General features: G+C 39.2%; 2 protein-coding genes across 7 annotated transcripts in view; both read left to right on the top strand.

The window, feature by feature from the left end:
- Nucleotides 1-8666, top strand: part of LOC145462856 (putative ATP-dependent RNA helicase DDX60) — a 61038-nt gene extending 52372 nt beyond the window's left edge. For 2 of the 3 annotated variants that reach the window (XM_081446486.1, XM_081446487.1), the window contains 8 exons: nt 1176-1280; nt 1762-1906; nt 2141-2256; nt 3482-3635; nt 4019-4293; nt 5163-5314; nt 5451-5513; nt 7315-8666. In XM_081446486.1, the coding sequence (XP_081302612.1) occupies nt 1176-1280; nt 1762-1906; nt 2141-2256; nt 3482-3635; nt 4019-4293; nt 5163-5314; nt 5451-5513; nt 7315-7426 (1122 nt within the window). In that variant the 3' untranslated portion in view covers nt 7427-8666. Of the gene's footprint in view, nt 1-1175; nt 1281-1727; nt 1907-2140; nt 2257-3481; nt 3636-4018; nt 4294-5162; nt 5315-5450; nt 5514-7314 lie in introns of those variants that run through there. The other variant, XM_081446488.1, reaches the window with a different exon arrangement.
- A 2034-nt stretch (nt 8667-10700) lies between these two features.
- The window catches only part of LOC145462857 (putative ATP-dependent RNA helicase DDX60), a 31401-nt gene continuing 19726 nt past the window's right edge, over nt 10701-22375 (top strand). The window contains exons 1-17 of one of the 4 annotated variants that reach the window (XM_081446492.1): nt 10701-11607; nt 12488-12601; nt 13554-13651; nt 14004-14102; nt 14496-14613; nt 14955-15124; nt 15615-16018; nt 16885-16995; nt 17071-17199; nt 17688-17846; nt 18536-18689; nt 19122-19271; nt 19730-19847; nt 19957-20069; nt 20606-20784; nt 20915-20963; nt 22179-22373. In XM_081446492.1, coding sequence (XP_081302618.1) covers nt 13555-13651; nt 14004-14102; nt 14496-14613; nt 14955-15124; nt 15615-16018; nt 16885-16995; nt 17071-17199; nt 17688-17846; nt 18536-18689; nt 19122-19271; nt 19730-19847; nt 19957-20069; nt 20606-20784; nt 20915-20963; nt 22179-22373 — 2245 coding nt within the window. In that variant the 5' untranslated portion in view covers nt 10701-11607; nt 12488-12601; nt 13554. The other 3 variants (XM_081446493.1, XM_081446491.1, XM_081446490.1) reach the window with 3 other exon arrangements.

Below are 22375 nucleotides of genomic sequence, written 5' to 3' on the forward strand. Positions count from 1 at the left end.
GTGTGGTCAGTTTTACCTCAATGGAATACAGCTTCGCATCTGTAAGCGCGTCTTTTGGAGGGGTTGCTAAGAAGTGGAATGCCACAGGGCAATTATTTACTTTTTAAACTATTAAAATGACGCATTATTACCATCATTCAGAGGCGGAAATGCAGTGAGTCTTAAACCCATTTTTCACGTCAAACCCTTGACTCGGTAACGTTGTTGAACATATCATTTCCCAGCTCTCGTCTTCCTTCTAAGGGACAAACTTCAATTTTTGGTCACTTACATTTATTGCTGCGATACTAATGCTTATATTGATTGATTTGAAGTTTGTATCTCTCAAGACATCCTACCAAAGTCATCTGTTTTTGGCCTTCTAGCAAACCAGGAACTTTGGCAACTAGGCGACCGATTTTGAGACATTAGTAACGTTAAATTGTCACTAATAATCAGTTTTGAAATATCCAGCTTACTTCCCGTTTCATTAGTTAGATTAACAAAGGACTGCGTTAACGTTTGGCGCAATATTGTGAAGTTTGATTGATTCAAGTTGGTACAGTCGTCTTTTCAAAGTCACGATGTAAAAAACCGGCTTTTTCCGATTCGTGATATATTTTAGGTGCCATGAAAAGTACGGGCTAACGGCAGATTTTCAGTTTCTGGAACGCAATATCTCCAGTTCTGAAAGGCTCTGGTAATCTTGAGAATCATGTGGCGTATAAGTAGTAAGACAATAGCTACAAGCTTTTAAAAACGCCGTTACCACGACGTAGGGCACTTTCTTAGCCTCTTATTTCCATTTAAATGGCTCAATCTGGCCAGGTTTAATCTGCATTCTGTATTTTGCATGAATGCTGTCCTTTTGAGGAAGTTTTCGCAGCTTGAGCTCTATGGTTTGCACGTTAAGTTGGCACACGTATTGCAAAAAGAGAAAGTTATTACTAAAGCTCCCTGCTTTTCCACTGGAGAGAGAGAGAAGAGAGAAGAGTGAAGAGCGAAGATCAAAGAGCGAAAAGCGATCAAGAGCGAAAAGCAAAGGGTAACCGTCAATGAATTAGAATCAATATATAGCTCTTTAAGGCGAATCTGAACACACTTACACGGAATGCGCATGAGTTCATTAATCGTAGAAATGTGGGAGAACAGGACTCTTATTACAATAATTACTGTGTTGTTACTTTCTTTTCAAGGCTCTAACTCTGCTGTCTCATCCGTTCATCTGCCGCAAGCACCCGGAAATGGAAAGTCAGATCAAGAAACATTTTCTCTTTAGCGTCGAACTTCTTGTTAGATTGGTGAGTGAAATCCTTTACCATTTGAGATCGGAACTGTCTGCTACCTGCAAAACAAGTACCTTTACACTACCTTAATGCATAATGTTGATCCACGCGGTTTTTACGTTGCCCGCAATACATTTATTCTGAGTTAAATCATTCTAATTATTAGGCGTTCTAACGATGTTTAATTTCCTTTGGGTTACCTTTTATGCTGATGATTTAACTACAGTGTATTATCGTATATCGTTCTCTTGTAGGTTCCCTATTCCTTTTTAGATGCATTACGATGCCTTTTCAGATGTATTATTTTTAGCTAATTTATTTTTTTTGTAACGGAAATCATACTCCTAACTCAACAATAAGCATGTGGCTCATTCATAACAGGTAGCACAAGAAATTGCCATAATTTAATTTACAGTACTAATAACAAATGTCTGCCAATTCCCATATTTTGCAACATGGCAGTAGCAAGCTGCTGTCGTTATTTTTTCCTGTGTAGAGTCTTATAAACAATGAAACTGGCGCTCCTCAAGAGATGGCCGGACTCGCCACTCATCTTCATTATCACGAACCTTCCAACTACGTCTTGGTCAGTTTTCTGCAACGCGGGCTCTTTCATGATCTTTGTCAACCAGGATTAAAAGGTAAGGACAGCTTCAATGCGATCTACCATGCATATTCTCCGTTTTGACTCACAAATTATGGGGAGAATTAATGGGGAGGGGGATATCCCCTCTCGCCATTTCCTTAACTTTTGGCAGTCTTTAGCGTGTTTCCGTTTCTTCATTCTCTCAAATCAGACTTCAAAACGATTGCTATGATATCGTGCGACTTTCAAATATATTTATTGTGTTATATTTTCCTTTTCTCTGTTACAGGCAAATTTTCGAAAGACGTCATGAGGAAAATGGTTCTTGTTCTGAGCCACTTGTTTGGTCGAAGATTCCTTCACGCTTCTTTCAAGCGAAGAATCCGCTCGTGCCCGACGTCAAAAGTAAGAGTTCCTTCATAAGCTATTTTTTCTTTGCTTCTCTTTTTCTGCTTTTTGTAGCAGATCGGCGCGTCTCTAACAGGCCATGCACTAGGTTTAGAGTTTAGTTATATAAACCATTCACAAACATGTCAAAGTCATTTTCAAGCGAATGAGAGCATCGAATCAACCAGTTGAGCCCTGGCCTGGCCAAACGGACTGGCAAGTAGTCGCAAGAAACCGCAAGTTTAGCCTGCATAGAGACTTGCATTGGGTCCCGGGGGGTACTCCCAGAAAAGTTGGGTAGGGATGTGCGGCTCACTTCTCAAAACCCTTACCCTATTTATGACCAAAATCTGCAATTTTGCTATCCTATTTATGACCTGGCCAAAACTTCGATACCCTATTTATGACCTTTGTAGCTGGCACAGTTGCCCTAAACATCAGTTATGAAGGGCTTTTGTTGACCGTCTTATTGATGATGATGAAAAAGTAGCTTCTTCTAAGAAACATACCCAATTCAAGACTAGAGTCCTAAAACCATACCCAATTTGAGACCAAAATTGCCAAAATTGATACCCTATTTATGACCAAAACGACTGGAAAACCCTACCCTTTGGGGCCGCACATACCTATATAGTTCATATAAGGGATTACTCCCCTCCCCCCGGGCATTGGGTGCCCAAACGGACTCACAAGTTTCCACGCGAGTACAAGCAAGTTGCAAAAAATGAAAAAAATAAAAAAATAACGAACGATCATTTTAAGGCCACGGGCTTAAGCACTCAATTCTAGAATCTTTTAATGGAGGAAAAAGATTAACGTCTTAAAAAAGAAATCTGTTGGGATGCAAGTATATTGTTGACCCATTTCAAAGATTCGAGAAGTATGAAATACGCCACGCGAAACAATGAATATGTTACTCTTAGATTTAATACAGTAACAAATGGGAAGTACACTATCAGATATCCAGGGCCTAAGTTATGGAATCTTATACCAAGGAACAATAGAAGTTCACCGACATTGTGAGCTTTTAAGAAAAACACTCGCAAACTTAACGTAGTGATGGTTTTATTAGTGCTATTTTAGTCTGATACTTAAGAGTAATACTTACTTTCTTACTGAAACAAAAATAATTCACGGCGTTGTAGCTTCTTTGTTCCACCTCTGATCGATGTCTTACCCTCGCATCTCACTAACAATTATGATTGCGTAAATGTAGCATACATGGTTTTATTTTCCCTTTAAGGTAATTTTGGAAGATCTTCCTGATGAATTTGCCGAAGCACTTCAAGCTTATAACCGTCAGGTTACGGATGTCTTCCGCCAGTACCTCCAAACTGTGGCCGCAGAACTTAAAGAGGAACGGGGAGAGGAAAATAAACTCCCTTTATCAGGCATAGGTAAGAAGGATACGCTGTCAGCTATTCATATACCAGTTATATGAACGCTTTAGACTGGGTTCCAGGGATTATCCCACGAGTCACTTGTATTTTCTCTTCAGAAAATACATAATCCAAAGATAATCAATGCAACGCACGATGGGAACGTTGGGTGTAATACCGGTCGAGTAAACAATGGCTTTCTCCTGCGTTCTGATTGGCTGTATTTTCCATGGCATTTTATAAAATGACTGAGCTACTGCGCGCGCGCTCATGCATTACAATTGGTCGATACGTGTGCTTAAATGATTGTATGTAAACACGGTTTACAGTGATCGTTGAGAACGCTACACATGACGCTTTACATTATGTGCTACATTAGCTAACTCTGATTTCCGTTGCAGAATTTCCAGATCAGGCAAGCTTTACCGACCTTGTCGAAAACGAAACCATCAAAAGCCTTGCACGTTCTTCCATTGTTTACTCTGCTTGTTCGTCATTCACTGTACTATCAGGGAATTCAGACTTACATTTTCATTCCACTGGCCAAAAAGCAGCTGTTCACTTGGAAAAGAAAGCAAGCAGCGTTGGTGGAGGAAGTGAAGAAAGTGAACACAAATCTGAGAGTGACGAAGAAGATGAGAAAGAGCATCGTGAGCCAATTGAACACTTGTTGAAGGTAAAACAAGTGGCAGTCATTTCTTTTTATATCGTGGCTATTTCTGTCCATCTGGTTGGCCGATTTTGCACGCGAATCATATATTACGGGGATTATTATATGGCTAGGGCTTGCCTGAGCTACCACACCCGTGCTGTGATATGGCTAATGATAGGGCCGGATTTTCTCGTTATGTTTATAGAGCGTATTCACTCACGTGTCCAGTAGCCATGCAAATTTATTGGAACGAAAGAAAGTGTTTACATAAGAAACGAGTTGAACTGCCACAGGATTGGTTTGGAACACCAACATGGCCGCCGTTTCATTGTTTTTGAACACCAATAGGGCTGCCATGACGTCATGTGCATACGTTCCATGACCATGGGCATTTGTATCAGCGATGCCTGGCTAAAACCGAAGGGGAAAATGTTAAGGCCAACCTATAAACTCCAATCACTAGCTGGAGATGGTACTGCACGATCTATTATCGCATTTTGTTTCGCTCTGTCCGTATCGGATCGATTGACCTCGGATGATTTTCTCCCCGAACAGCTCTCGCGCTAACTGAATGCAACGCTATTCACATGTTTCTGCACTAAACATTCGTTAATTATCTCTATGATGTTTTACACGCTCTAAACATGTCGTAATAGGAAAGGCCCTGTGACCGTTACTGCTATACTTAAATTAACATTTACCTTGTTAACAACAGACATGACTGGCGATAAGACTTGGAAAATAGAAAGACTATTTTTACGCATAACCTTAGAGTATTAAAATCGTAATGTTTAAATGCAACACATCTTGGGTTCAGTGGGAAAAAATTAATGAAATATAGTTTCAAATATGGTCGTAAGAGACAAAAAAATGGCCGTTATTTTCATTTTCAGATTATTCGTCAAGATGTCTACACAGATATGAACGTCGTTCCCATTCTTCCTCTGAAGAAATACAACTCGACCGGACGTGTTCAACATTTGAATGCTTATGCACTGGATTTCTTCAAACACGGATCCCAGAAAGTTATCGAGAAGGAGAATGGGTTAGTTATTAACACAATTATTTACGGCATTGAATTTCTTCAAGAGAGTGTGAAGGTCATTTTCAGCTATCTCCTCTGGTTGTTCTTATATCCCGAGAGAAGAGCTCAACCATTTACTTGATGCTTTCTTTCGTAGAATCAAGGCCGGCGAGGTTTTCTCGTTGCTGAAGGACTTTTACCTCACCATTAAATCAATCAGGTAATACTCTTTTAAAGAAGAGACTACTGATAATCTTCGGAGTAAAGTCTTTACTCTCACTACCCACCATTCCAGCCTTGGCTATACTTATATATGGGGATGGATAATATATAGATTTAGCCAAGCATAAAAGCGTAGCTCTTGGGCCGGGTTGTTCAAAGCCTGATTAAGCTAACCCAGGATAAGTGAGAATTTTGATTTGAGTTTTTTAAATAATCTGAAACTACTCAAAACATAAGCAGTGAAAAATATTTTTGTAAAAGAAAAAAGTATGCCTTGGTTAACCTTTCATCCTGGGTTAGCATCAACGGGCTCATTTCCGAATAACCCTGCCCTGATTACTTAAGCAATAGACCACAAGTTTTTATGGTTTATAGGCTGAGAAACCACGCGGGATTTTGGAAGAACACGAGAAGAATTCGTAAATCACGAACCGCAGGCGAGTGATTTACGAATTCCTCGAGTGTTCTTCCTCTGCTGGTGAGCTCAAGAAATGCGGGGAATTTGAAACTGTTTTGGTTTCAAGTTTACAGTGAACTTCAGAGGAAAACCACTCAAAATCCAAAGTTAACACTTTCAAGTTCACCCAGGACCCAAAAGAGAATGGCTCATCAAAATGAAGAGAGAATGCTTTACACCCTCAAAGCATTCGCGCGTTTGTGCAGAACATTTTACCAAAGACGGCTTCGAACAAAATCTTGTGGTGAGGAGTTTGTTGGGACCCTCTTTCAAGCTTTGTCAACTTGTACTTAAGAAAGACGTGGTACCGACGGTTTTTAACTTCACTATGGAAGGTTGCAAGCCGGCAGTTGGGCAAAAAACGAAGAAAAACAAGTGAATAATGCCCGCCGAACAGCGGGCGAACTCCTCCGCCATTTCCCAAGTAAAAAAAAACGTGTATTTGGATCCAAAACCTTCACTGACGCAGAAACGCAGCAATTTTGAAAACAACAATGACGTCACAAAGCAGAGTCTCAGTTCCATTCCTTCTGTTAAAGTGCGCGGGTCATTTTGGAAATGTTTTCATGAAGCCATCGGCTGTCTTCGTACTTTTAACTTTTTTACTCCCTTTCACGGCTCAGAAAGAAATATTTCCGCGAAATTTTTTTAAAGTGTTTTTTGTTTGGCTGAAGAAAAGATGTCTAAATTTTGGTTCATTTGACCTTAAACCTAGTTTTTTTGCACGCGATCCCATCAAAAAAGCCGTACTTGGGCAGCGGTTAACTTTAAAAAACACGTGAACTCGTAGCTCAAAACCTTGTTTTGACAGATGTCAATTGACCGTAAAATAGATTTCCAATATCGAAGGTGTATGCTGTAAACCAAGGCGGCATGTCCTAATATAAAAGACCTTGAAAAACTCGCGCACGCGCAGAGCATGTGGCGCACGTACGGGGGTCGTAGGGACAATCACGTGACGACCAAATTTTCTCGGCTGGATGGGTTACCAAATTCTCTAAAATATGGGGTCCCGCTCGCGCGCCTTCGGCGCGCAGGAGCTCCGCTAAAAAACGCTTAGGAGGGGGAGGGGTAACTCTGTGATATATACTAAACTGTATATACCCTGTTATATACTATTCTTAGTCGCTTTATGCTACAGAAAATGAAGATAAGCGCCGGTCACTAGACTGGCAAGTGGATTTTACCTTATGCATGGAGCGCAGGGCGTTTGGAAAGTCACGAAACATCTTTCGTAGAGCTGCCCTGCCGTAAAAGATAATTGTAATGAATCAGGTAAGACGTCAAAAGTGCCGTCAAATAGATTATATGAAAGTAATTTTCTTACTTTCTTGTTTCGCAGTTGTTCTTTGGAAGAACTGGGACCCGAAACTGACAATGTCGTGCTCGCCTTTAAGCAGTTGGCCCAGGAGTTTGGAGAGAAGTTCAAGAAACAGTTTAAAAGAGACATATGAGAACAAATTCAGACAGTTTTTTCTGCATATAACAAGCTGTCTAAATCTTCTATAAAACTTAAATAAACGGTTACGTACTGACAGAATTTTTTAAGTGCAAATTCTTTTCCGTCGGTAAATTCTTAGTCAGATTGTTCCTTTAAAATATTTTTTGTCTCTTTTTTAGTTTCTGAAAACACTCAGTTCAGTGAATAGACTGAATCGAAGTTGATCCCATTTTACTAGTCTAACAGCTAAATCTATCTAAATAAAATAAAAGTTAAAAATAGTGATAGTTAAAGTTTACCTAAGTTAACTGTTTTGTTTTCACGACATGTTTGAGAATCTATCTTGGCCTGGGCTATAGTCCAACATGAACAGTTAGTGATGAATGTGAGTCTTCAGTCATCGTGTTCATGGCCAGCTCGAAAACTTGATTGGCTATATCGCTGATGACCATCCGCCGGATATATATATAATCAGGATCGCGTAGGTTTTGTCTTTGAAGGGAAAAAAAGAGAGACCAATTAACTAACAAGCCTGATATGGTGTTGAAGAGTACCATAGAGGTACGATTGGATACTTACGTATGCCGTGCCTAAATTCTGCCAAATATCTGGCGATACCAGAGCAAGATGATATGTAATGGTACCAAGACTGAGTGGAGTCCAGTTCGATCTTTAATCATACGAGTGATTCACAGAATTAGAGAACCGCGTATAGCAACCTGTTAAATCGCGATTGCGAGTACGATTACAGACAGAATTGAACAACACCAAGTCTGTTACCAACGTATCATGAAAAACTCAAAGAAAAAAATTAAATTTGACCAAACGAAGCCTGACGATGATTTATCAGTTATCTCAACAACCGTTTCTGAAAGGTTTGGGAATATGGAGAGGTCAGTCACAAGGAGGGGCCAAATAAACGGGCTCGCCACGCGAATTTTATTATTGAAAGTTCGTTATTGGACGCTTTGTCATCGGACAACTGAACTGTTCGTGATCCAGTTTTCTGAAAATAGCGCGTGTTGATAACCGATCAATCTCGATTAGACCGATAACGCATGAAATCAAGACATTTGATAAGGTTTACAATTGTTAAAGAATAAAAATTGAATATATTTGGAGAAAATTGTTGTTGGAAATTCTTGATGGAAAAACTCGGTAAATATTTAATTTGCTAAGTTTCGTAGTTGGAATGGTTACCTTTATTTAGGCTTAATGTAATGATCAGGTGAAATGCTAAAATATATCTTTACCCGACCAATTGCAAGATCCGGAAAAAGGGAGGAAGAGCCTGCCTGCAGAAACTTCAAATTGCAAACAATTTTTATCGACTGCAGGTTTGGTTTCATTTGTTTCCTGTTTTGAAATTCGTGATTTCCACTCGCTGTTTAATTTTTTGAGCAGAGTAAGAATCACCAAATAACGTCAATTAGAAAATTAACTAAGTTTTTGAAATATTCATCATTTGTTACCACCCATCCTTCCCAGAAACAAAAAGCTTATCCATTTTGCATTTTTATGATCTTTGCCAAGTGTTAAATATTTTCAACTGTCAAATACTTTACTGTTCTATAACTCGATAGAAACACGAAGAACATGTTTAGCTGTAGCTGGTATTTATCTACAGACAAGTGGCAAGATTCTAGAGTAAAATAAACCATTTTCGAATACGCGTCACCGTCATCTTTGCCTGAGATGTCCAAGTCGCTGTAATCGCGGCCAAAAGAACTCACGCTGACTGGAAAATTGTGAACTTACATAATTTCCGAAAAAGAGGACAACCTCCTGATGTATACAGTGTGTGCATTGTCACGCAATAAAAAATAAACACAAGAAATTGTGATATTATAGATGATAAATAAAGAAGACAGTGCTCCAAGTTTAAGGTGTGTGTGTTGCCCCAAAGTTGAGATATTAATTCGTCGAAATGTTCCGCGCAAAATTATAGAGCCTAGTATGGAGCCAAAATGTTGGAGGACTTCCTTCGTCTCTAATATGGCGGCCTGAAAATAGTGTAAACCGGCATCTGGAACTTACTTTGGCTATCTAGTCCACTGATTATCTGAACCGAACCAAAAAACATTCACACAAGCACTTTTCCTAATACTCCTAAAATGGCTAAAAATCACGAGATAAGTGAATATTTTTCGACAAACGCGATCTTAGCTTCATGTCACGCACCGCCATAACTCCGAAATTCAAAATGCGCTGGTTTCCAAACGAAGGACGCTACTGAACCAGAAAGTTGTAAACAGATATAAATTCAGCACCTCTTATGCCTGACAAGGATGAAACCTTTAGGGGCTCTTTAGTTTTGGATTTGAGAATTTGATGACGTCACGTGAACACACTCCATACTCAATTTTTCGAAAAATTATCCTGGAAACTTCGGTTCCATTTGATTTAAATTCTCGATTTTCCGGAATTTGTATAGGTAATCATACGGTCTCGAGTTCAATTTGGAATTAATTTGCACGAGTATGTTTTTCAAAAAGCTGACATTGCACAAACCGCTTACTTAGTAATGATATAAACATGAAAAAATTCGCCAGGAAGAAGTGCCGGAAGATCTTTCTTGAAGTCATTTTTTCTCATTCGAGAAAATTGTCTCATTCGCACAAGATTTTCGTCATCATTTTACGTGATATCATTGGCTTAGAAAATTTCCTTTTACCTTTCAGCCAATCATAAATCCAAAATTACGATGTATAATGCGCACTGGTGTTACACTTTTTGCACTGGTGTTACACTTAAACTGCACTACTCTCGACCAATCAGAATCGAGTAATTTTTTCATGTATATTATTATCGGTTGAATGGTTCAGTTTTCGGACATTTCCGCATCATTTGTCCCCATTTCCAACATTTTTTGGTCGAACGAAAAGCGGCTAATGTTTAGATACATATCTGATTTCTGTCACAATAAATATCACGCCAAGTATCGAATGCACATTTCGTTTAAATTGTGTTACTTATTTTAGACTATGCATAATTCCACAAGCTAAATAAACTTTATTGGGAATGAAGTTAAAAAAAAAAAAAATGCGAGGCGCTTCCCAGAATTATATTAATATAAAAATATAAGCTATTTACGAGGCATATAATATTAAGAATAGCAATAAAAAGCTATTTACAATAATATTAAAGCTATTAAAACTATAAATTAGTTTCTATGGCAGGAACAGTCCCTAAACTGAATATATCTATAAGATAGAACTTAGTAGTGAAAAATAAAACTTGGTGACAAAGGTCTTGAAAGTTGAAACACTAGAAAAACAGGAGAAGGGAGCAACTGTACAAATTAAATTCCATAACTTAACAATCCGATTGAAATAAGAAGCTTGAAATAAAGTAGCTTTACAAAAATTAGGCTTTAGTATAATACTGGGGTTGCATGTGATGAATATTTGCGAGGACGTGCCTCTTCTTGAACTGTCGGTCTTCTATGTTGACGCGTTGAAATTTTTTTTTTTAACTCTCAGCAGGTGCTTTGTCGCAGCACGTGGAATAATTATTTAAGCAAACTTATTAGTCGAGCTTATCTCCTAAAAAGAACACACGGAATTTTTTCAAAAGGGACTCATACCTGAAACCACCATGTAAGGAGCCTGTAATTCCTATTCTTCCAATATCATTTGTTGTGATAAATGTTATAATGTAACTGATTCTGTATGTCATAATGACTGATAATTTTATTACTTGTCTGACCAAGTAGCGTGACCAGTAGCGTGACTTAGATTATATAGTGATTCGCCGAAATGTTTATCGATTTTTCTCGGAAATCAAACGAATATAAAATTTTTATTTCGTTTGGTGGCCATTGTTCACGTAGGGAGTCTTGAAATCTTGAATTCTTCCCGAGTCACAAGCTGGGAAGCAGTGACCAAACACATAACAGAAGGAAGGAATTTAAAGGACATATATGATTACAACGCCACCTGGTTTTGAGGTTAGTCTAATAATTTTACAGGCGGTTACATATTCTCTTGGTGTCAAACGAATAGCGGTACTTTTTACATCTGAAAAGTAAAGTAAAGGTATTAAAATTATGTCAGAAGTAATTTCGAACAACACTAAATCAGGTAAAGTTCAGTCTTGGTCTGTCTGATTATCAAAACATCCAAGAAATACGTACGACTGACCTCGAATAACAACATGTGGCGAGGGAGGATAGTCTTCGCTGTCTGAGTAAAGGTAAAGTGACAATAAAATAAATAAAATCTAGCAAATTATTTTCTTGTGTTTCGGAGTATTCTGAAGACTCCCCGTTTCAAATATATGTATCATTACAGCACAAGATGAGTGATATAGCACCATATAGCTTGTTTTGGAAGGATTTTTGTTTCGATAGGACATTCATTTTCAATTCACTGAGGCTCAGTTCAGACGTTGTGCTTCTGCCGTGTCGAACTTAATTGCAATTTGGTTCGACTGAAGCACGGCAAAGAAACAACCCTGATTCAGACGTCGTGCCAGAGTCGAACCAAATTCAGCATTTACTAATGCCTCGTAACAATTCTCCTCCTAACTCCAAGTGGGAACGCAATCTCGCCAAAATGCATTAATATAATTTATGAATTTTGTTTAACGTGGCAAAAGCACGACGTCTGAATCAGTGCCGTGCCAGAGTCGTGTAGCACGGTAGAGCTTGTCGAACTTAATTGCTTGCCGAACTTAATGCAAAAGTTTGATTCAGACGCCGTGCTTCTGCCGTGCTTTTGTCGAACTTAATTCCTGAATTTAGTTCGGCACGGCAAAAGGACGACGTCTGAACTGGGCCTGAGTTTCTGTGTAATTCGACTTGTGAAATATGTATATCTTCCGAATGAAAAACGATAAATGGCTGATAAACACGATATCGAAAACCAATGAACGGAGAGTTTGAACTCGCCTACAATGCAAGTTTTAAATACAGACTGAGGAGGAAATACAAGGGAATGCAGACATTCACGATATGGACCGACCATCACACAATTAAAATTGCGTGACGAGTGTTTCGGGTCTGTCAACAAGTTTAGGATTTCGGTTCAATGATAACAAGTGTTCGTGACTTATTGGTGATATTTTGCATCAGAAACCATACGGTCAGACTTACGGTCAGTGTACATGTAAGCAAGTATCACCTGCATTCCAGCAAGTTGTTAGTTGCCATCAAGATGTATGTGTGATGTTGCAAGACTTTACACAGGTAACAACAGCACTTGGCTGTGTAATATAGTGTACTGAAATGTTGAATTTAAATATGTACAAATTGTAATAAAAGACATCCAATTAATCATTTTGAGGAGGAGAAATACAGTTTCAAGGTTGTACATTTAAAGTATCAATATTGCCATCTAATGGACTCACCTGAGATATTTCTTTGTGTAACTTTTCAAGAAAATCTTTCTTAATATAGAATGAATACACAAAACTTCCCCCATAAAAGAAATTTTGATCACCTTCCCATTTTGTCATGCATTGGGACATCTTTAATTTTTGACGTATTTGCCAAGAAATGTAAGAAGTAACATTTGCCATTTAAGGTGTTCTTCCAAATATGGCTGAGACCATAAAATGGTGAGTGGGTCTGCACTGAAGCAAACATGAATCATTGGCTAAATGGCTGATTATAATTAGAAGTCAAAAAGGCAAAATTTTCTTTTAATACTGGACAGAATTTTTTTACTTTATTGCATGGATTACAGCCAAAAAGAAAAACAACAACAGAAGAGATTTTGTTTCCTCCCATCTCTCCAAAGCCACTTCTTCACCTTGTCTCACTCCTGCCATTTTTCTCACTCCGCACACGTTTTGTACCGATATGAGTTATTTTTATATACCTTATACCTTTTAGTTTGTTTTGCAATGTCCAAGATAGCTAAGACAGTATTTTGAAACGTCATCGCTTCTGCATGCATTGCGTGCCGTTTATTTTATTAGGGTCGTCAAAAGGAAATTTTACGATAATTGCAGAAATTCTCGCGCGTTCATTGGCTAATTTTCATTGTCAGTAAGCGGACAGACATATGAACTTAGAATTTATGCGATGTGTCAACGAGCGAGAGCGAACAATTTGACAATTTGCTATCGTAAAAAACAAATTGAATTCTTTAAGACATGCGATAAATTGTGATGTATTCGTATCTATTCTCATTCAGGATGGCCGACGAGGGTGAGCATTACCATTCCTCGTCTGATGATAATTCTGATGCCTCGTTGTTTGACACAGATGACGACGACGACGTCACAGACTATGGTAGGTAACTTCACCACCACTTTGGCTTCTCGTGAAGAATTTGTACACGTGTGCAACAAATATATTCGTCAGTTGAATTGTAGATGTATTCAAAGAGGAAGATTGTCCACTTCCGGATCCATTGCAAGCACTGCTGACAAAGCGAACGCAACCTCGATCCCAGGCTCTCTCTCCTGCCCCTCCCTTGAAGAAAAGGAGAGAACCGGGGATCAAGGCTGAAGCGAACACTACAGAGTCATAAATTTGACGTGAAATAATGTGTACGCCATAGAACGCACAGCCATGCTATAATGTATGCATGTTACTCACGTAGCAAGTTACTATGTGCGTTAACTTTGAATTCTTAACGCAGCTGATCAGGCAGATGACGTCTTGCTTGACGATGACGGAGAGGAGACAAACGACGAGGAAGAATTCCCAGAGGAGTCTGACACTGAACTCTCGGATGAGGGTATGTCGAGGAGGATCAGTGTTTCATCAATATTATCTATCTAGAGTTCTAGAACAAAAAAGTAGCAATATAGGTAGCTCTTTAACTTCAAGACGGAAATATTGCAGTTGGTTATTCTTCGCTGCAGCATATTAATTTTAAGAGCTGTCTCAGTATGCACGAGAATTATAGGTCAAATCATAGTCCCTTGTTGTAAATCAGCGCGAAAGCTTGTTTTACCGTACGCTGTCATACCTTTGGAGTTTAAGATGAATTAATTTAAGACGTAATGAAACTTACGTTACTTTTGTAAAACACCAGTAATCAGTATCTCGAACAGTCAGTTCACGCATTGGTTGAAAATGGTCAGCATGGATAATCTTTTAACACGCAACATGTAAAAACCGGTTGCAGAACCAGAGGAGTCGCATAAAGATGACGGTGAAAACGAGGAAAATCCTGTTAGACTGCGGCGGTTTAATGCCTCCAAGTACGTCTGCGAACATTTCTACGGGCAAAACGTGACGCCAAGGTTGGTATGATTTTCTTTACATATCCCAAAAGATGTCATGCAGGATCAAATAAAGTTGCTTGGGTTGTCCACGCGAGTAAAATTCGCGTCACATGATTGGCCCTTTCTAGACCGTCCTGGGATCCCTGAAGCCGGGAGTGATCTAAAAATGACTTGAGAGGGATTATCGTAAGAATAAGGCCCATATGAGGGAATAACTTTCTCACCCTTCATGCTGTCATGTGTATTTAATTCGTTACTTATTGTCGTAAGGATGCAGGTGCCTCCGGCTGTAAATGTTAATATTTTTTAGGTCTTTGAATTATTTTCAATTGAATTGAACATTTCGTGTAACCTTACAGGCATTTAAACATCCTGACAGACTTTGTGGATGCAGAGATTTTCATGATTGATGGCGACTCGTTGCTTTTTGAACTTCTTGGGGAGGAGAGCCTGGACTGGAGTCATGGTGGACAGTTTCTGCACCTCACCTATCTATTGGAGCGATTTTTACAATATTTCACAGACAAAGGCTAGTAAGACCGCTTGCTCAGAAAGCTGGCGTTTGCAGTGTAAAGGTTGTATTTCTAACATGGATTATCAAATGGTGGAAGGTGAAATCTTGGATCCCGGACGGGACTAGGGCTTTATCTGGAAGCATGCTTTAAAACTATGCTCCAGCGAGAGCTAAAAAAAATTCCTCAAACTTTCTTAATCATTTATCTCCTTGTCTCAGTAATCCTTCCTGCGTTCTACCAAATGAAGAACTTAGTACGAGACAGTATTCTTACAGCAACGTCATTGTTTACTTTAAATAAAGATACCATTCAAGGCTGTCGAAGAAAACTACGAGGAGCCCAAAGGTTCCTAACCTTGAAATCCTGGGTACCCAAAGTCGCCTGTTAGTCGCCTGTGACACTCCGGCTCTTCTAGAGCACAGCCCTGAAAAATTAAGCGCTTAGATTGGTTACCTGCTATAAAATCGTCTTATGTTTTTTTTTTACATATATATTTCAAAATAGGTGGCGTTTTCCACATCGTCTTTTTCAAAGACATGGAGACCATCTGGAACACTCAACCGTCCATGTTGCTAGCTCGCCAAGCTCTTATTCTTCATCTTCAGTGCAACACACAATTCACCGTTGTTACGTCAATCGACCATTTCTGGGGCGAGCAGTGGAAAGAATACGTTCAAGACAAAATGCCTGCATTTATGCTTCTAACAGATGCGGAAAACATTCCTTGGAAAACAAAAACAGGGACAAAGGCAGACTCGGCCATAGAGTTTCTCTTCCGGAGCCTCCTGATGCATTGCCTTGGACAAGGATTAAACTGTGTGTTTATATCGGGTATCCAGATGACTGCAACCAAGGTAATGGGATTCTACATGGAGTCCTTAGCGAAACATAAAGCTTCCATGAGAAAGGTAAGTGTCAGCACTATTGACATATCTCAAGTATTGCTACCGTCCTCCTCCCACCCATCCCATCCCGTCCCGTTCGTTCTTTGTCTACTTGGCTCTGTAAGGTTTACCATTAGAGATTATTTTCCGGATTAATCGTTTTTAGGGTAATCGGATTTGTAGGCGTTTACACTAATAGGGTAAACGGATTGCAAACTGCTTAGTCAAGAAGACAGCAGTTTTTTTTTTTCTCAGCGAGCATTCCGCAAAATGCTGTTCAACCAGAACGGATCTAGATGCTACAAAAAAAAATGCTTGAAACGATGACCCAGAACTACTTCTAGGCGTCTTCCGTTCGTATTTTTTACAAAAAAATCCGTAGGCCTGGAATGAAAAAGCGTTAAAAGCACTTAGTAAGATTTATGAAGAAGTTTTGATTTCTCGTAACGACAAAAATGCGGAGAAAAGTCACTGGAACATGATGCCAGCCTGCAATTTACTCGTAAACTCATGTGATCACAAGCAGATAAATACCCGGATTCATTTGAATAGCACTGCAAGTTGAAATATTCGAGCTGGATTTGACAACGTTCGGATAAAACGTATTTACTTTAGGTTTTGCGTTCAAAATCTCTGGAGACGCAATCAAACCGGGACGTTCTTAATTTGAATCCACTCAACCATTCGTCTCGAATGCGGAAAACATCCTCTAATGCAAACGTACACCGAGACAACAAACTGTCGAGGAGTTCTTTATATCATGTTCTGAAGTTGCTAAGGCTTCGTCATATTTTGTGAAGAAATTTAGGGATTATTACAATTAATATAAATTTGCTCACTTTGACATAACAGTAGGTCATTCAGAACATTGCATCATTTTGCTCTCCTAGTATGGGAAGTCAGTCTGGAAGAAATGGCAATCTCTTATGAGATATTGGCGTGATCAGACATCAGGGAATAACCCCGGGGATGCGGGAACGTCTTCTCAGTCACAATGTCAGGTTCGTCTGTGACGATTGCAAAGTTTATTCATCCTTGATATGATACACGTTAATATTATATGTGATGTTTTTTAGACTGATGTCAAAGCAGAAGTTCAAACTGCCCTTCAGTCTCCACCACAAGGCGGCTGTCGTGAGCTGGTCACAGTCCTCGTCTGCTCAAACGTCCTGTGTAAAGTTCTCAGCGGACCTGGCCTCAGTGAGGTGCTTTGATTAAATGTCTGCAATGTTTTTGAAGCTTGATGTACGAAAAGATATCGCTAAATCCCGGGGGTTTTCGCCCGAGGTCCAAAACCGTACGTAGCGGTAGCCTTATATATACCTTTTTTGACACACAAGTTAACCTTTCATATACCTTCCCTAGGAAATGTTGCCCCTCCCATATATCTACAGCGCACCTTTACCGACCCTAAAAATCTCATGCAGAAATATTTACAACGCCAAAAGGGTCTCCGCACGTTCTCGTCAGAGATATACATGTACGCGATATTTTGAAATGCCCAACACCTAATTGGCAATTTTTTTTTACCCTTTTCTATACTTCAACTCATGAAAACCCTACCCTTTATATTCATCGAGACTGAAAAAGGACCCGTTTCGGGCAGAGCCTCCCCGTATAGTCCATTATAGTATTAGGGAGTACCTCTGGGGAGCTAAATGTGCTACTTCTCGATTTATTTTACACTATGTAGGAAACGGTAGAAACGGCCGAAAACAGAATGAAGCTTTTCCTAATTCACACTGTACTGCTTGACAAGTTACCATTGAAGTACAGAGCGCAGTCTGTAAACAGCACGTTGTTGGATGAATTCTCTAAAACACAAGATGGTAAAGTTTATCCCTTTCACGAGGTCAGTGTGCGATGTGATAAAATAACTAACTTTTAATTTATGCACGTAACTTAGGCAGTTGGGAAAATAAAGCCTGCATGAAAGACGAAATACAGCCTGAAGAGTTTTTAAGCCCTTGACCTCTGCGATACTGGTGCAGTGCAATACCAAGTGAGCTATCAAACCAACTGGCAGCTGGTCACGTTGTGAATTTGTAACTTACCCATAGGCAGGTAGATGGTGAAAATGCGTAAGTGAATTTAAAGAACATTTTGAACTACAGGAGAGAGATTTAAAGACATGAGAGCTCGTCCCACTTATTTGTTTTCATATATATTCAGTTACGTAGCATAACTATTTAGTTTTCGTTCCTGGGAAATAGGACTTCACTTGCTGGTAGATGCAAGAAAAATGATAAAACTTCTCGGCACCACAACAGAAGCAAGTAGGTAGCAGGACGATAGTTTGCGAAGACTTTGGAGTAAGGTTACCAAAAAGCTGTTGTATAATCCATATATTGTTGGAATAAGATGTAAATTGCTTTGCGGGATCATTACGCACAATAGCACATCTCTAGCGGCCTTCTCCTCACCCATCACAGAACTAGAATCGGAAATTAAATCAAACAAACCTGAACGAGGTGCTGTCGAAATACCAGCAGCTTAGAACCTTGACGACTCTTTATATTTTCATTTGTGGTTATTCAACAGATTCACTCAAGTTTATGGGAGATTTTAAAGTCAATGGATGACATAAATGCTGGCAATTCATTAGACATGACTTCAATGGCAGATCTAATGGACGGGCGTTTTCTCCACGCTCTCATCTGCCTTTTCTTTGAGCAAAGGTCCAAGGGATTGGAAGGTATGCTTTGATAAAGACTTCCGTATTTCTTTATTCTTATCACAGGGAATATACTTAACTAATAATGGATACTGGAAGTTTTAAGTAACAACACGCCAATCAGAAACTCAGAAAAGAGCTGATCTCTTGCAAAGTTCGATGGAATAGCTTAGTTTTCTCCAATTTTATGGTTCAGTTATGTACCAATGAACCAAAATGATCGTCTCGAGCAGTTTCGTTCTGGAAAAATCAAGTTTTTACTTTCTTTTACTGGCGATAAAGCTTTTCACCGTCACTCTTCAAACCATTGAGCCTTATAATTAATAATTAGGGAGATCTCTTTCCTTAACCAACTCTTTGTAATTCGTGCTCTGGTGAGGGCATTTGAGAAAGACGTTAACATTCATAGAACCTGTCATTTTTGGTCTTTGTTTGCTTCTTGACCTGTACCAGGTCCCAATTTGCCAGAGAGTGTAATCAACGAAGCGGAGGCTGCCTGGAGTAAAGTGGTCGCTACTGTGAATAACGTGCATCCTGATTCCCTTCAATCTCAATTTTACCCCTTGTTTGCCGAGCGGGTGACGGAACCTTTAATGATAGAAGGTAAGAACGTTTTCAACAGTTTCCGTTCTCTAATAGCTTTTTGCCCAGGTCGCATCGTTACTATTCAGACTATTCTCTCTTAAGTTTGTTAGATTACTTCTGTGTTCCTTTTTGTTGCCAGGAATTCTTTGCATCAAAGCAATGGCTGTTTTCGTCTCTTGTTTAAAATCTTAAGTTTTTATCGTTCCAATCATTTACAGCAAACTGTGAGATGAAAGGTGGCCCTAGTGTAACTGTAGATTAAGGGTAGAGTAATCTATGGTGGTGAAGTTTGAGAACAATAATGAACTACGTCTTCGTTTCTGTTCGTGTCAAAACTCGCATATTTTCAACGGGTATTCAGCACACTGACTATGAAGAGGTTCACAGAAAAATTGACCTTGTCACTCGATGAGCAAACAAAAAACTCTTATAGTTGTCAAACGAGCACAATAATAAAGAGACCCCTTTGTCTTTAGAGGGACGTTATGAGCCAGACCCCGCTTGTGTGAAGCTCCAGCGTCTCCTTCAGGTTGAAAACCTGCTTGTGAATGAGTATGCTGGGGACATGAGGACAAAAATTAACGCCATGGCTGGGTAAGACTAAGCAACCTATGAAAGGCAGTTCGCTGTGTTAGCGTAATCGACGTTGACGACATTGAAAATAGCATCTTGTGGCAAGTTTGTCTATTTGTTTTTCCTTCAGAGACGAGGATGGAGACGAGGTATTCAACGTTGGTCGGGAATTTGATGAACGGTATCACTGGCATTCCCTGAGGCCTCTTTCTGATGATTTCGACAGAACAAAGGCAGACGAAGGTAAGAGCGTCCATGACAAGTAGGTTTTGGAGGTGGATCCTTTTTAAAAGAAATTTTTAAAGCCTGACGGCCCGAAAATTTTACAAACCCTCTTCCTAGATTGAATGAAGATAGATCGTCCTTTCATTTGACCCCTCTCCTCTCTCTGTCTCTCTGTATATCCTAGGTACAAAGACTTTATCTTTGCTTCACTTCGCTCCCTTTCATGCCTCTCCTGCCCTTTTGAAAACCTTTAGATTTACCGTTAGGCTGTTAAAACTCTGACAGATACTTAAAGGAGCTACGTCACTGTTTCGGATGCATTGAAAAGTTTAGCATTTTTCAAGATCTTGGTTTGTAATCCGTGTAAATCTTCTCCATCCTTAACTATCCTTGTTCCTTTTTGGACTATTGTTATCTCTTTGGTATTTTTCTTTCTTAATAAACTACTATTTTCAGGTTTACTTCGATTTAAAGGTAATTGTGTACTCGGCCAAAATATCTCAAGATACTATGAGCGAGCTCCGTTAGACATAGTATGTCTTCTTTTGTTGTAGATAAAGCTCCAGATGATCCTTATCAAAGAAAATGGTATTTTAAAAGGAAGCAGCAATACACTCGCTTTTTAAGATTTTATGGCAACTCACTTGTTGGCGGCATCGACCAAGCAAAGATCATCACTGTCACGGAGACTGAGGCTAAGAAGAAAACAGGAAAAAACAAGCAAGGGAAGATGGTCAGTTTTGACAAAGAGCCCTTTATCAATACAACTGTTCCAAAGTATTTGGAACTTCCTTTCAAAATTTATATTTAAAACGTTTGCACCATCCTGTTAAAAAGATGCAACTCCTTTTAATTTTTTACAGAGCAAGAAGGCAGCTCAAATTATTGAAGAGAATAAGCAAAAAGGAATAGGTGTGTCATTCGTGTATTTAAGCTCGTATGATCTATTAAACTATCAATTTTTAGAAAATTTACAAATATCACTCGTAGTGTAAATCGTTAATTAGCCTACCTTTTCCAAGTTGGTTACCATACTACAGCCCATCTTAATCGTCTTCGTTATAATTATTAGCTTTCCAGCATTTCATCAGTTTTAAACTTTTCGGTGTTTTCACACCTTGATCAACTATAATCGTACGTAACAAACTTTGCCTATTGTTTTGGTTAGGATTTTAGAAGTCAATGGACCTTTTGTTTTCCGTCCTTATGGAATTTTCTACCTGCGCTCACGCTATCGCGAAATCACACTCGGCTTAAACGAGTCCAAACGGCAAATTGTCGGTGTTGACATTTTCCCCCAGCGGGGGTCCATATGGGAAAAGATGGACAAACCAACAGGGGTCCAGCCAATAATTCTTTAATTGGAAGGAAATTTTGTGGAGTACAAATGCCTACTGACATAACCCTTTTAAGGGTGACGTGGATACTAGGGATTGCACGTAACATAAGCTATATAGGTGTGGGATTTGAGTTGTTTTAATACGAAACGTAAATATATATATTTGTGGCATTTTGGTGTAAAATGGAGTGTGTTTAGCATTTTGCATGAACCATCTCAAACTTCATGGTGATGGCTTTTAAAACTAGTTACTTTGTTGTTCATGTCTCCTAACGCGATCTTGAGGACTTTATATTCACCAAAACAAAATTTTACATTCCAAATGACGACCAGAAAACTAAAAACAGCGAGGTCTACATTCGCATCATTGTCCCGTGGCAATAATTCTAGATATGCAATACGTGCAAAAACACTAGACTTGACAGGAAACTAGTACGAACTAAAGTCAACTGTTACGAACTCAAGTCAATGATAGACAAATTCGATATAGTCGCTGCAATTCATCTCTCTTGATAAAGAGAAGTCCGTTGTGATCTAGATAAACAGAGACCATTCCCAGCCGGAAGATAACTTTCTTTCTCTGTGTTGAAGTGAAAGAACGTGTGACACCCACCCCCACCAAAATTGTCGCTTCCCTACCCTCTCTCACTACTGTCCATGCGAAAGAGAGCGTTGTATGAATAAAAGACTTAATTTAAGTGTCAAAGGGTATTTAGGGTAAATAGTTGTTGTAATAGTTGTTGTAAACAAGAAACTTGGTCCATACTTTTTTCAATAACCCTCCACAGAGCAAGCAAAGGAAAAAGATCAAGAAAAGTGGCATTCTATTTTCAAAAACTTCGACAGCAACTTGAAGAATGGCAACTACGATGCCGCCTTGCAGGTGGTTGATAAATATGAATCCGAGTGCAAATCTCCTGAATTTCGTCTTAAAGCGCTCATGAAAAGGGCACGGGGTTCCTTCGAAGCCTGGAAACATACCAGT

The sequence above is a fragment of the Orbicella franksi genome, chromosome 12, assembly GCF_964199315.1.
Source record: "Orbicella franksi chromosome 12, jaOrbFran1.1, whole genome shotgun sequence".
In the NCBI taxonomy this organism is placed as follows: Eukaryota; Metazoa; Cnidaria; class Anthozoa; order Scleractinia; family Merulinidae; genus Orbicella; species Orbicella franksi.